This window comes from Fopius arisanus, unplaced genomic scaffold (genome assembly GCF_000806365.1).
Source record: "Fopius arisanus strain USDA-PBARC FA_bdor unplaced genomic scaffold, ASM80636v1 scaffold00031, whole genome shotgun sequence".
Classification (NCBI taxonomy): Eukaryota; Metazoa; Arthropoda; class Insecta; order Hymenoptera; family Braconidae; genus Fopius; species Fopius arisanus.
The window spans coordinates 287,079-298,403 of NW_011887770.1; the positions used below are offsets into that span (position 1 = coordinate 287,079).

The 11,325-nt window shown below is 38.0% G+C and overlaps 1 protein-coding gene and 2 long non-coding RNA genes across 3 annotated transcripts; 2 read left to right on the forward strand and 1 right to left on the reverse strand.

The window, feature by feature from the left end:
* On the reverse strand, positions 1-11,325 carry LOC105265617 (zinc finger CCCH domain-containing protein 18). Its single transcript, XM_011303192.1, has 9 exons — positions 11,210-11,325; positions 9,959-10,489; positions 5,857-5,904; positions 4,489-4,598; positions 3,790-4,002; positions 2,507-3,144; positions 2,113-2,312; positions 1,874-2,045; positions 1-1,727 (listed from the first exon to the last, which is right to left on the reverse strand). The coding sequence occupies exons 3-9, from the start codon at positions 5,891-5,893 to the stop codon at positions 440-442; spliced, it is 2,658 nt and encodes an 885-aa protein (XP_011301494.1). The 5' UTR covers positions 5,894-5,904; positions 9,959-10,489; positions 11,210-11,325; the 3' UTR covers positions 1-439.
* Positions 3,155-4,559, forward strand: LOC105265616 (uncharacterized). Its single transcript, XR_892091.1, has 3 exons — positions 3,155-3,266; positions 3,350-3,509; positions 4,474-4,559. It is a non-coding gene; the product is annotated as an uncharacterized lncRNA (long non-coding RNA).
* LOC105265615 (uncharacterized) lies at positions 4,605-6,042 on the forward strand. The gene is made up of 3 exons (XR_892090.1): positions 4,605-4,789; positions 5,132-5,319; positions 5,694-6,042. It is a non-coding gene; the product is annotated as an uncharacterized lncRNA (long non-coding RNA).

Genomic DNA, 11,325 nt, shown 5'->3' on the forward strand with positions numbered 1-11,325 from the left:
TAGAGACGATATTAAATTTTATTATCATATTAACATAATTTACATGGATAAATTGACATACATCATGACAGTGCTCTCGAGGAGCAAGAGGAGTAAAAATAATTTAAGCGAGGAAGAGAAAGGTGACAGAAATAAGAGAGAACTAATAATTAATCATCGGATGATTGAGTATTTACAAGGATTCAATTTCCTTCCACAAGTTGTCACTGGAGGTATCTCTCAAAGAAATTGAAAATAAAAAGAGAAAAAATCTTCAAAAAGACAGACCTTAAGAACTTATCAACTAGAAGTCGAAGGAAAAAAAATTATCACCGATAGTATTTCACTTTAAAATGAGAATAGATGAGTGCCAAATGCTCCAACGCAATACTTTTTCCCCAGTAGTTTCACTCACGATTCATTTAGAACGAATTAATAAAGATTAATCAAGTTATTCCAATCAGTATCCAGTGTAGTCTTGCCAGGATGTCCTGGACTGCCTGTAGACATTTCCAACGGGTTCAGGTGTTCTATAGTACTGGACAGATCCAGATCTCTCATTGTTTTCAGGGATCCTGGGAAGAGGAATAAACTGAGGGCTTGGAACAAAACTCTTTTGCTGATTTCCCTGTGGATTATAGGGCCCCGATACTTTGTAATTATTCTCAGACGACTGGATAATGGGCTCTCGATTCAACTGTCGATGAAGTGGCAGAACAAAACCACTGGGAAGACTCGATTCCTGATTGAATGATGGTGTCAGCGCCTCATTGAGTGTCACATCGTACTCACTCTCTGGAATATCCTGCAGTCTATGAGATACTTCATTGATCCTCTGCTTTCCAGGTCCACTGGGTCCAGTGACATCAACTCTATTGGCCTCTGTCGTAAAACTCTCGTGTCCAATCTCCTCTGCATTCCAAGGTACCGCAGGTTTCTTCTCACTCTCGTCGTCATCAGGTCTCCTCTGTAGCCCATTGAATCCTGCACTGTCCACCTGAATATTATCAGGAGCTTCACCAGGTCTTCTTATTGAACCCGCATCAGGCCTCTTCTGGACATCAGTCTGAATGACCTTGTATGCGTCGTAAACTCGTTTATCATCGACTCCTGCATTTGATTCCTGTAAATTCGTTGTGTAAATCTCTTTTCGAATGTCCGGTGATTTACCACCGACTGAATACAATCCTCGGGGATTTGGATTACCACCACGAGACGGTAGGAATGGACGTTTTACTATTCTAACGGCAGTCCTGGGTGGTGGAGAGGGTGGATACTCCGGCTCATCGTAGTAATCATCGTACTCAGCCTCTGGTTTTCCACCAGGTGCTTTACCTCGATCATCACTTGATGTATCTAATTTCTGAGGATTTTTTTTCACTGTAAATTCATGATCCTCTATGATAGGATGGGTCACACGTTTCTCAGACTCTTCAGGCGGTCTCGTACTTTCTGGACGAGATGTTGTAGACGTTGTCGTGGTAGTTGTGGTGGTCTCCACCGATTTATAATTTTTCCTGAGTTCTTTAACTTCGTCTAGGACATCTTTATCCCCTAGTGGTGGCCCACGATCATCTTTCTCGTCTCTGTCCAGGGGACGTCTTCCCAGTGGTCTAGATTCTCGCTCTGGCAGTCTATCTTTACCCCTGTCCAGTGCTCGATCTCTGCTTCTCTCGTAATATCTGTCCCTGGGGCGTTCCTGGTGCTTCCTCGGTCTTATCTCCTCCTCCTCGTCTCGGTATCGACTCCTTTTAGACACATTTGAAAGAATAAAATAATGACCATTCATTTGATTTTAATCTGACACTTGAAGCATGAGTCGTGATGTGTCTTCGTGTTCGAATGGATTTAGATGATTTCTCTTTCTCTGTGTATTGTGTGTACGTTACCTTACCTGAAGGGTCGGTCACGTTCACGATCTCGCATGTCCCTAGGTGAATCGTAGAATGTTCTCTCTCTGTAGGGTCTTCTGGGTCGCATTGGTCGACGTGGACGGATATCTTCCAGGTCATCGTCGTAGTAATCGTCATCGAGAGATCCATCGCTCGGTCGCTTACGGGATTCCCCTGATTATTCATTACATTACAATTAGATTATAATAATCGTTAAGGGTGAATTAATAGCCATGATTACCAGTGCTTGGTTGCATCGATGTTGCTTTGTAAGCGAATCTGTCTTGTTCCGACAATGGAACGGGCCGTCGGATTTTCGGTGGTGTCCGTGGACGTCCGTAGACTGAGGATAATGGAGCTGCTGGTTTCACTAAACTGTCTCCAGAGGATGGACCCGTTGGGGCCGTCGGCGGCTCCTCGTCGTAATCATCTTTAGTGGGACTGAAAATCAAAAGAAACATTTCTTATTTCGTTTTTATAATTCCCTCGTACCTTGTGATTTTTCAGGATTTGACTCATAAATCGTCCCCTGGGACTGGGGATCTATCAATGACAGAATAAAAATGAACTTGCAGTTCCTGGAGTTATTGGTACTCATAAAAAAAATATTAATTCTCTCAATGAATAATTTGTACCGGCGATCCTCGAGACGTCTGTCATCTTCTTGATCGTCAGGATCTCGACCTGGTCGATTGGGTTCCCTCCTGTTACTCCTGGGATGAAATCGCTCCCTGGGGCTGATCACCGGGGGCTCTCGTTCATCCCTAGGTGGTCTATCAGGTCTATCAGGTCTATCAGATCTATCAGAATCTCTACGTGGCACATCGCGCTCCCTGTACTCCCTCTCACGTTCCCTGAACTCACGATCACGATCTCTATCTCGTCTCATGTACTTTCGTTCCTCATACTCGTAATCGTCTCGCCTGTCGTAACTACCACGACCCCTGGGCCGTTCAAAATCATCATCGTAGTACTCATCCTCGTAGTAATCGTAAGCCGGACGTCTCCTGAATGGACGTCTTCTTCTCGTTGGACGGATCGCTTCAATCGTCGATGATGTGGTCGTCGTTGTTCTCACGGTTGTCGTCGAGGATGTGGGCGGTGGTGTGGTACTCGCTGCTTTGTAAAGGGCATCATTCCTGTGCCAGTACTTCTTGGAATTGGCGCAGTCAACCTCCGATGCAAAATGACATATGAATGTCTTCTGATCGAATGCCGTGAAGTTCGCGCAGAGGAAGTCATAGCGCGTACCGTAAAGACAATGGTGATACACCTGAAAACAATAGGATTTTTCAAATGAATATTTTAATGTCGGGGATTCCTGGGGGAAAATGAACAAAAGAGAATTTCAACACACTTTTCACTCGTTTAGCTTTCACACTGGCATTTGCTGGGGTAATTGCACATACTATAACACATATTGTTCCTTTCGTGAATGGTTACGGTGGAGAATTAATTTTTTTCTCTTTTCTTTTCAGGCCGAATACCAGAAGTGCGTGTGTGATAGGTTGTGGTGCTTATGGCATTCAGAGCGCGTCGAAATGTAACTGAGTAAAAGGGATTTCTTGGGGAGAAAATTGGTCTTCGGAATGTTTTTAATTGCTCTTAACATTTTTGGTGTTTCTACCCACGCACTAGGTATTTTGCATGTAATTCAATTTAATTACTTTTACATTCGTGAAATATCGATTGGCGATTTTTATCTATTATTATTGTTATCGCTTTGCGGTTTTCAGTGACGGATTTTATGGGTTTGTCGGTAGAAAAAAAAATAATCTAGAAATATAATTTATTTATGCAGTTTTCCTGAAGCTATTAGCTGTTCTCGCTATTAAGAGTTCTGAACTCTTTGATATTTCTTTATTATTTAAAATTCATTTAAATACCTGTCGATGAATTTCTCAATCAATGGAATTACCTGGCACTTGTGTGGAACACTAGCGTAAAATCCGTCATGCAATCCGTCACACTTGAAGTCAATTTCCTTGGGGATACTATCGTAGAATGGATATTCACTGAGATTGTAACCATTTAGTTCGCGCGGTAAATTTGGATCCCATATGTAATCAATCTGTGGTATACCAGTCAAGGTGTGACCAGTCGTTGCATTAACATCTGACAGTGTTGTTGCCTGTTAAACCATTAATATTAATTATTATCATCAAACGTCGGAAAACCAGTTGGTTACGTCTTCATCAAGGATGACCCTGACATATTGAAATTTTTCAACTGACAATTCATTTCAATCTTTCCGGTGGCTCTTCATGTTGAGAATCAAAATTTTTTTTTCCAAATATCATCCACTCTTCATTAGTTTTTAATTACGATAATTACCTCTCGAATATGATTTTATTCATTACAGGTTTCAGTTAATCATCTTTATAATTAGTTATATTTAAATAATTTTGGTTTTTTTTAATGAAAACATTGAAAATTAATAATTAATGGAGAGTCCACACAAGGTCATATCCAGTTTAATCATCCTCGAGAGCAATATGATCATGATAATTAAAATCTCGTCAGATAATTCGACCTGTTTCGTCACTTGAAAAATTAATTGACTGTGAAATGTCTGTCTGTATTTTTTTTTTTTCATTTACAGAAGGGGATTTTTCACCTCTACATCATCGCTCTCCGGTTCTTCAGTCGTTGTGCTAGTTGTTGCAATTTTAAATTTTTGCCTGCTTGCCTTCACAGCGTCTGACACAGCGAAGACCAGGGAAATACCTTTTGAAAGAAAAAAAAAAATCATCAATCGTGAATTCACGTGGGGAAAATCTTCTCCGGGGTATTGCGAAAATAGTGAAGAAGAGTCTATTGCAAAATCAGAGCTAGAAGGCATTAATGATGTAACCTGTCTCGGGAAGAGGAAGGAAAATGTTGGAAGGGAGAGTCTGAGAGTTTAGAAAATCCATTGGGTAATTGTATGAAAATCGGATCAAGGCTGTATCCTCAATGTATATAACTTTGACATTACGTGAAAGACTCGCGTTAATATTGCATTACATACTCTCACGATAATCCCGCGAATTTTCCTTGAATTTTAAATTATTTTGCAATTATTTATTTTATCATTTTATTGATATTCACATTAATCTTCATTTATCGTTTTTACGTTTATTCTTTTTACTCAATTCATTCATCTTGTAAAGAGGAACTGCAGATGAAAAATAGCCTAATTATTTAAATAAATGACAATTCCGGTGAAATTAATTGATAATTAAAAAATGGAAATCACGAATAGAAATATATTCTTCCAGAATGAGAACGGCACCAGATGCGAAGAGAAAGAAACGGGATAAACCCTGAGGCTTTGAGTTTTAATCGACATCTCGATGAATCAAGAACCCCATAAAAATCCATCACCCAACGAGAAAGCGATCACCATCTTCATTCTGGCGAACAAGTCCAACCACTCGTGACGGATGACAAATAGAATAAAAAAAAGGTATTTATTGTTTTCGAAAAAAGCGACAAAACGTGAAAAATAAAAGGCAATGGCGAAGGCTCGGGTGAGTGGATGGCCTCGAATGAAAAACACGTTCACAAGTTTTGTCGGCTCTTGTAACGGGATCATGTTTCAAATTTATCTATTTTTCTTCCAGTCGTAGGCGATAAGCCACATAAAATTGCACTCATAGCGCACAGAGGTAAATGAAAAAAAAAAAAATCATACGCCTTGGAATGAGTGGGCAATAACGAGAAGTTTGTTACGATATGGGCGTGTCGGTTAAACAAGAAATGTACCTTTCGCATCGGTCAATTGCCAAATCCCCTCCCCTCATTTTGTTTTATCATGTTAATTTTTTTATTTGTTTGCAGTTTTTTTTCAACTGGGAGAGGACAAGAAGGCGGATTTTAGTATGCCCCGGGAGTTGACGATTTATGCAAAGTGCACTGCGTTCCAGGGGAAGTGTTGACCTTCGTATCGACGAGGGACATCCGAACAAAGAATAAACATCGTGTACAGGGATTTTTTATTTACCGTAGAGTGTCAGCAGGAGCCATCGCCTCTCGAGCATGTTTGGAACTTCTGCAATTTAAAAAATTGTGATTAATATCGATTAATATCGATTCTAGAACTCTTATATGCAATACCACAAGTTCTAACGAAATATCTGTACAAATTGTAATAAACAAATTGCACATTAAATTATTATAACATTGTAAATCGTACCATTAATACTGTAAGTTGTAAAAATAAAAATTTTATGTACTCTGCACAAATCTTTTTTATCCAATTTGATTTATTTATTAGATTTTTAATGCAAATCTTGTTACTTTATGATCAAACTTTAGAAAATAGCAGCTTTTATTAAATGCAACTATCATCATTTTGTAATCTTCTGCATGAAAAAGCGGAAATTGAAAGATAGCGGATGATTTGAATAATAAACAACTGCAAATAAACAATATCAACATTCACGTTGACCTTCTCTAATTAATTAATGGATGAAAACAAAACGTAAAATATGAATCTAATGGCCATGACATGTAAATTCTTGTAAATATAATAATAATATTCCCACAGATTCATACATCTGAAAAAATGATGATGTAATTATATTGTCATTATTGCTATTATTATTATGTATTGGATCGTTCCCCATTGATTCACCGTGGGTTGAATCGAAATAATTAAGTCTGATTAACCCGATGTGCATCAATAACAAAAGCTGCACAAAAAAATACATTCGCCACTTAATTATTCATCAAATGCAATAGACCAAGACGATTTTATAACCGACACTTTGAAGATGAATAGGAGATTTAATGACCAATTCAGCATCTCCAGCTCGTACGTTACCGCAATAATGAGCTGTTGGATGCGACCTAGACAAGAGGTTTTTTTTTTTAAACTCCACACCAGTAACTGGTGATACCCCAAGCTATAATCCACCAATGGGAATAGGTGAAAACTTTCTCTGGTGCTGTCACCACTGCTAACCATATAATGCAAAAGGATAATGTGGGTGTTATATAAATCGCGATATCACGTAATAACGGGCGTGACTTTGGATTAATTTTTTTCCCAATTAGTTCAATAATTTTATGATTGATGTATTAATTCTGTAATTAATTCTGCAACAGCTGTAGCTGCATGTGCTAAAGGTGTTGATGATACTGATGGTCTTGATGATGCTGATGGTCTTGATGATGCTGATGGTCTTGATGATGCTGATGGTCTTGATGATGTTGGACAAATCTCCGCGGATTGTGGCCTTGTTTATTTATTTTATGGAGTAATCCAGATAAATTTTCATTTACTTCCGCATTACGACAGTTGATCAGACGCGTTTTTAACATCCGAAACGAATGCTGGATATACAGTTTACCCAGCACCTTCCACGGTGTGGTCAATGGTGAAAGTAACCTTGCGGACAGGCCGCATGTATCCGATTTATTTCTATCCAATGGACAAACAAACCAGAATTGTACTAATCAAACTGTCAATTTGCGAAGAACTTTTTCAGATTGCATTCTTCAAAATCCTACTTTGTCGGCTTTTTCTTTGTCAAATTCTCCATTGATGTTCACTGGGAATTCCTCTAGCAATCTTTCCACTCTTCCTCTAGAGATCTTCATTCAAATTGACTCCAAAGTATTTTTATTTATTTATTCATCCTCCAAAATCCTTTATTCAACATCCTGCAGTGGAAAATTCCTTCTCTCTAATTGTAAATCATAAATTACTTTTATTTTCATGACTTTTACATCATAAATTGATGAATTAACTCTATCTCCTGTTTTCAATAATATAATCTCATAAATTGTTCTCCATTTATTTATTCATCACCATATCTCCCCCAGTCTTGCCCATCCATAAATAAAAAATTGCTTCAATATTTATATCTCAATAAATCGATAAATCGATGGATTGATAAATTAGGTTTAACAACGCATGTCTTAAATTCCTGTTTAAACATTATTATTGTTAATTAATTAAGGTATCATCCAAATGTATCGCCCGTTGATTTCATAAACAAAATAAATCCCATGATTTTCCGTTACATTTTTCAATTGCAGCTGTCCCGTTACCCCAAAACGTGACATGCGACATGAATCAATTGGGACGTAAAAAATAAAAGAAAAACGAGGAAGTGGCATTACCGTTGATGATTTTATGCTGATTGGTTACCTCACTGTTCGTTACATTACGTCTTGGAAGTAGCGGTACCCATCAGTCTTCAAAGGTCAAATGTTGTGTAAGAATTTATAAATATTATCTTAAAAAACTGAATTTTCGGTGAAACGGTTAATTATCCATTCTAGGTGATGACTTTTCGTGTCAAGGCGCCATCATTAGCGGATATTAAGGACGTGGGGTACCAAATCGACGAGTGATTTCTTTCCTTTTTCCGACGATCATCTGGGCATTTAGTTTTTGATGTCCGCCGGAAATTGCACGCCACGTGAAATCGCTGCGGATTTTTCTCTCTCTTCCTGTCTCGATCCTCGGGATTATAGAGAGTTCTTTTTTTTTTATGGACTTCATGTTTGATGCAGAACATTGTGCTCGACGTGCCGAGACGCTGAGTGCATTGAACCGTGGATTACACGCTAATTTGTTGAATAAATTTTACAGTTTTGGGTTGAATGGTGATTTAATAATTTTCTGCAGTTCGATTTGTCAATTTTTTAATGAGAATTTTCATCTCGAAATTGTGGAATTGATATCAAATGTGGGGGAACGATTGAATATATTTTCACTCTCGATAGTCTACAGTCGTTCAACCACAACCGTGGGCTTATGCTGATCCTGGGATTTTATTGTGTAAGGTACATTGCAACAGCGTTACTACGTCATGTTGATTTTTATCAATTTATTTCATTTCTCCAGTTGTTTTTATCGACAAGATCTGATCAATATCCCAGCGATTTTCAATTATCTCGAATGATTTCAAATGATTTCGAATAATTTCAAATACTTTCAAATAATTTCAAATAATTTCAAATAATTTCAAATAATTTCAAATAATTTCAAATAATTTCAAATAATTTCAAATAATTTCAAAATTCTTCTCCACCAGTTAAATTCAATCTGAACTCATTATTTCATCTTTTAATAATTAATACTAATAATGAATTAATCAATTAATATTTAACTAAAACGAATATTTTGCTCCACAAATGATTGAATAATTATTATCGTATAATTTGATAATCAATTCCATTAAGAAAATTTCTAATTGCCCTTCCGCTATCGATTGGTAATTAATCCCTGGGGAGTGATTGACTCCTATTACTCAATGCTATAATTATTTTTCAGGTGGTGGAGGTTCTGGAGATGCTTCTGGTGATTTTTGAATCTGGATTCAATTGCGAAGATACGGATATCAAAATGGAGACGTCCCTCGAGAAACGAATAGACTCGAGAATGAAAAGTAAAAAATAGAAGAGAATTATGTCAATTGGAATCTCTGGATGGACTGATGGAGCGAGTCTTTATGGCCCGCGGCGTTTCAGCATGTCGAGGCCGGAATGCCGCATGTAACGTAATGCCCTGTTGAAAAATCATATCCTCCCCCTCGTCACACCCCTCAAACAGATAAAATCCAAGAATTTATCATTTTGAAAGTGAACGCGAACCCATTAGAATACGCATACTGGTTTGCAACAACTTGTCGCTGATTAATTCCACTGACATGCCTAAATGAATGGTGAGACCCAACGAGACACTTTTCCAGATTGAAAATCAATTGGATATCCGAGAAATTTTCTTTTCCTCATTCACCAAATTATTGACGATTTCCATTAACTTTTTGATCGCCATTACCTCCATAAGTGGGACAAAATGAAAGTTTTTTTTTTCAACAGAAAACTGTTACATTTCTTCTCTCCCCAAAATATCATCATCATAATCTCCCACAACTCTCTGGCTTTCCCGTTTCGATTTTTATATTAAAAAATCCACGAGTTCAGAACTCATAATAATTTTTCCATTACTTAATTTCACCTTCTCCAATTGACAAACTCTTCACGTGACCAATGGGCTGTCAACTTTCCCAAGAAACCGAGGATTTCCTCGTGAAAAATCAGGAAACAATTATTTAAAAAACCCAAACAACATTGAAATAACAATTTACCGTCTAATGAAAATTCCGCCGAGATCTCCTCCAGAATTCCCAAAAGTTTACATGAATCCTCACTTGATTCCACTATTAGCACAATCTCCGGAGGAACTGACGATTTAAAAAAAAATCACCACCTGTCAATCACCACAATGACAATTATTAAAACAACAGACACACAGACTGAATGAACAAATGAATCATGAGGTAGTGTTTAGAAAATATATTGGATAAATTGGTGTTTGGGTCCGGCTGTGGAACTGAACAAGTGGAAGTGGGGAAAACACCAGGAGCACTTGTCCCCCTCCGTCGGCTCTTCAACTACCACTTGAGAGCTTTCTACAACGATGGATTCGAGAGAAGTTGTTATAGTGGGGATAAAGAAACCCCATTGGCGTATTTCAACATCTTTTGTATCTCTGTTGGACTTCTGGCCTTTCTCTCGTGTTGTATATCAGCAATAGCGTAGAGTTGTTGAACAATTTTTTTACCAACACGAGCTTTTCAGGGAAGATCATCCTCTGGCGTTCCACTCTCCACCAGGATCTGAAAATTAATCCATCATCAAACAAAATAGCACATGATGACGCAGGTGTTCCTGAAGATGAGGGGACAGGATTCCATGAATAATTTACATCCACAAATACACATCCACTCATGGCACAAGATGTTCATAAATATTTGCTGTTGAAATAGCTGAATTTTCTTGGCAGTTGGGGATTTTATTTGGCAGATCTGATGATTATTCCCGGTGCAATATCGATTCTTGAATAATTTCCTTGGAAATGTCACAATGGAGTAGTTATAAGTGGCTTTGAATTTATAATTAACTGGAGAATGAAAAGAGAAAGGTTCTCGCTTTTAAAATTATTTATGGATAAAAAAATTAAAAAAGGTAATATCTTATTACGAAATGTGTATATGATTACCGAGAGATTCACTAATGTTCGATATTATAGTGAAAAATTGAGTAAAAAGGTGGGACATCCTGTTTTTACCAACGACACGACTTTCTTCCAGTGCCTTTGGCCTCCAAAGGACGTCGAGTCCTTTTTTTCTTTCATTACGCGTTTTTTTCCGCTTCACGATTGACTTTTTGCTGGAGTTGTCAAGGCTGTTGGGGGAAGACCTGTCTTGAGGGGTTTTTCTGGGAGAGATTGAGAAAGAATTTCACGAAGTGGATAATTTATGGTCCCCAGGAATTCCCCAAAAATAATCTCTACTTTATCCCCTCGTGATGGAGATTCATTGGAATTCTCTTCTCACCTCCAGCTGTCAATGACAGCTCTCCCAGACAGGACGTGACTGAAATCCTCGAGGCGATTTTAAATGTCCGAAGCGAACGCGCCCCGTCTTGAGATAAAATCCCCCGCATCCTTATC

What these genes read in the sequence shown, in the direction of transcription:
- LOC105265617 (XM_011303192.1), bottom strand. Translation starts at nt 5,893, where the DNA reads ATGCTCGAGAGGCGATGGCTCCTGCTGACACTCTACG. An exon ending in GTGTTCCACACAAGTGCCAG is followed by an intron (nt 3,145 to 3,789) that starts GTAATTCCATTG and finishes TATTGTTTTCAG; the next exon opens with GTGTATCACCATTGTCTTTA. An exon ending in AGACGTCTCGAGGATCGCCG is followed by an intron (nt 2,313 to 2,506) that starts GTACAAATTATT and finishes TTTGATTTTCAG; the next exon opens with TCCCACTAAAGATGATTACG.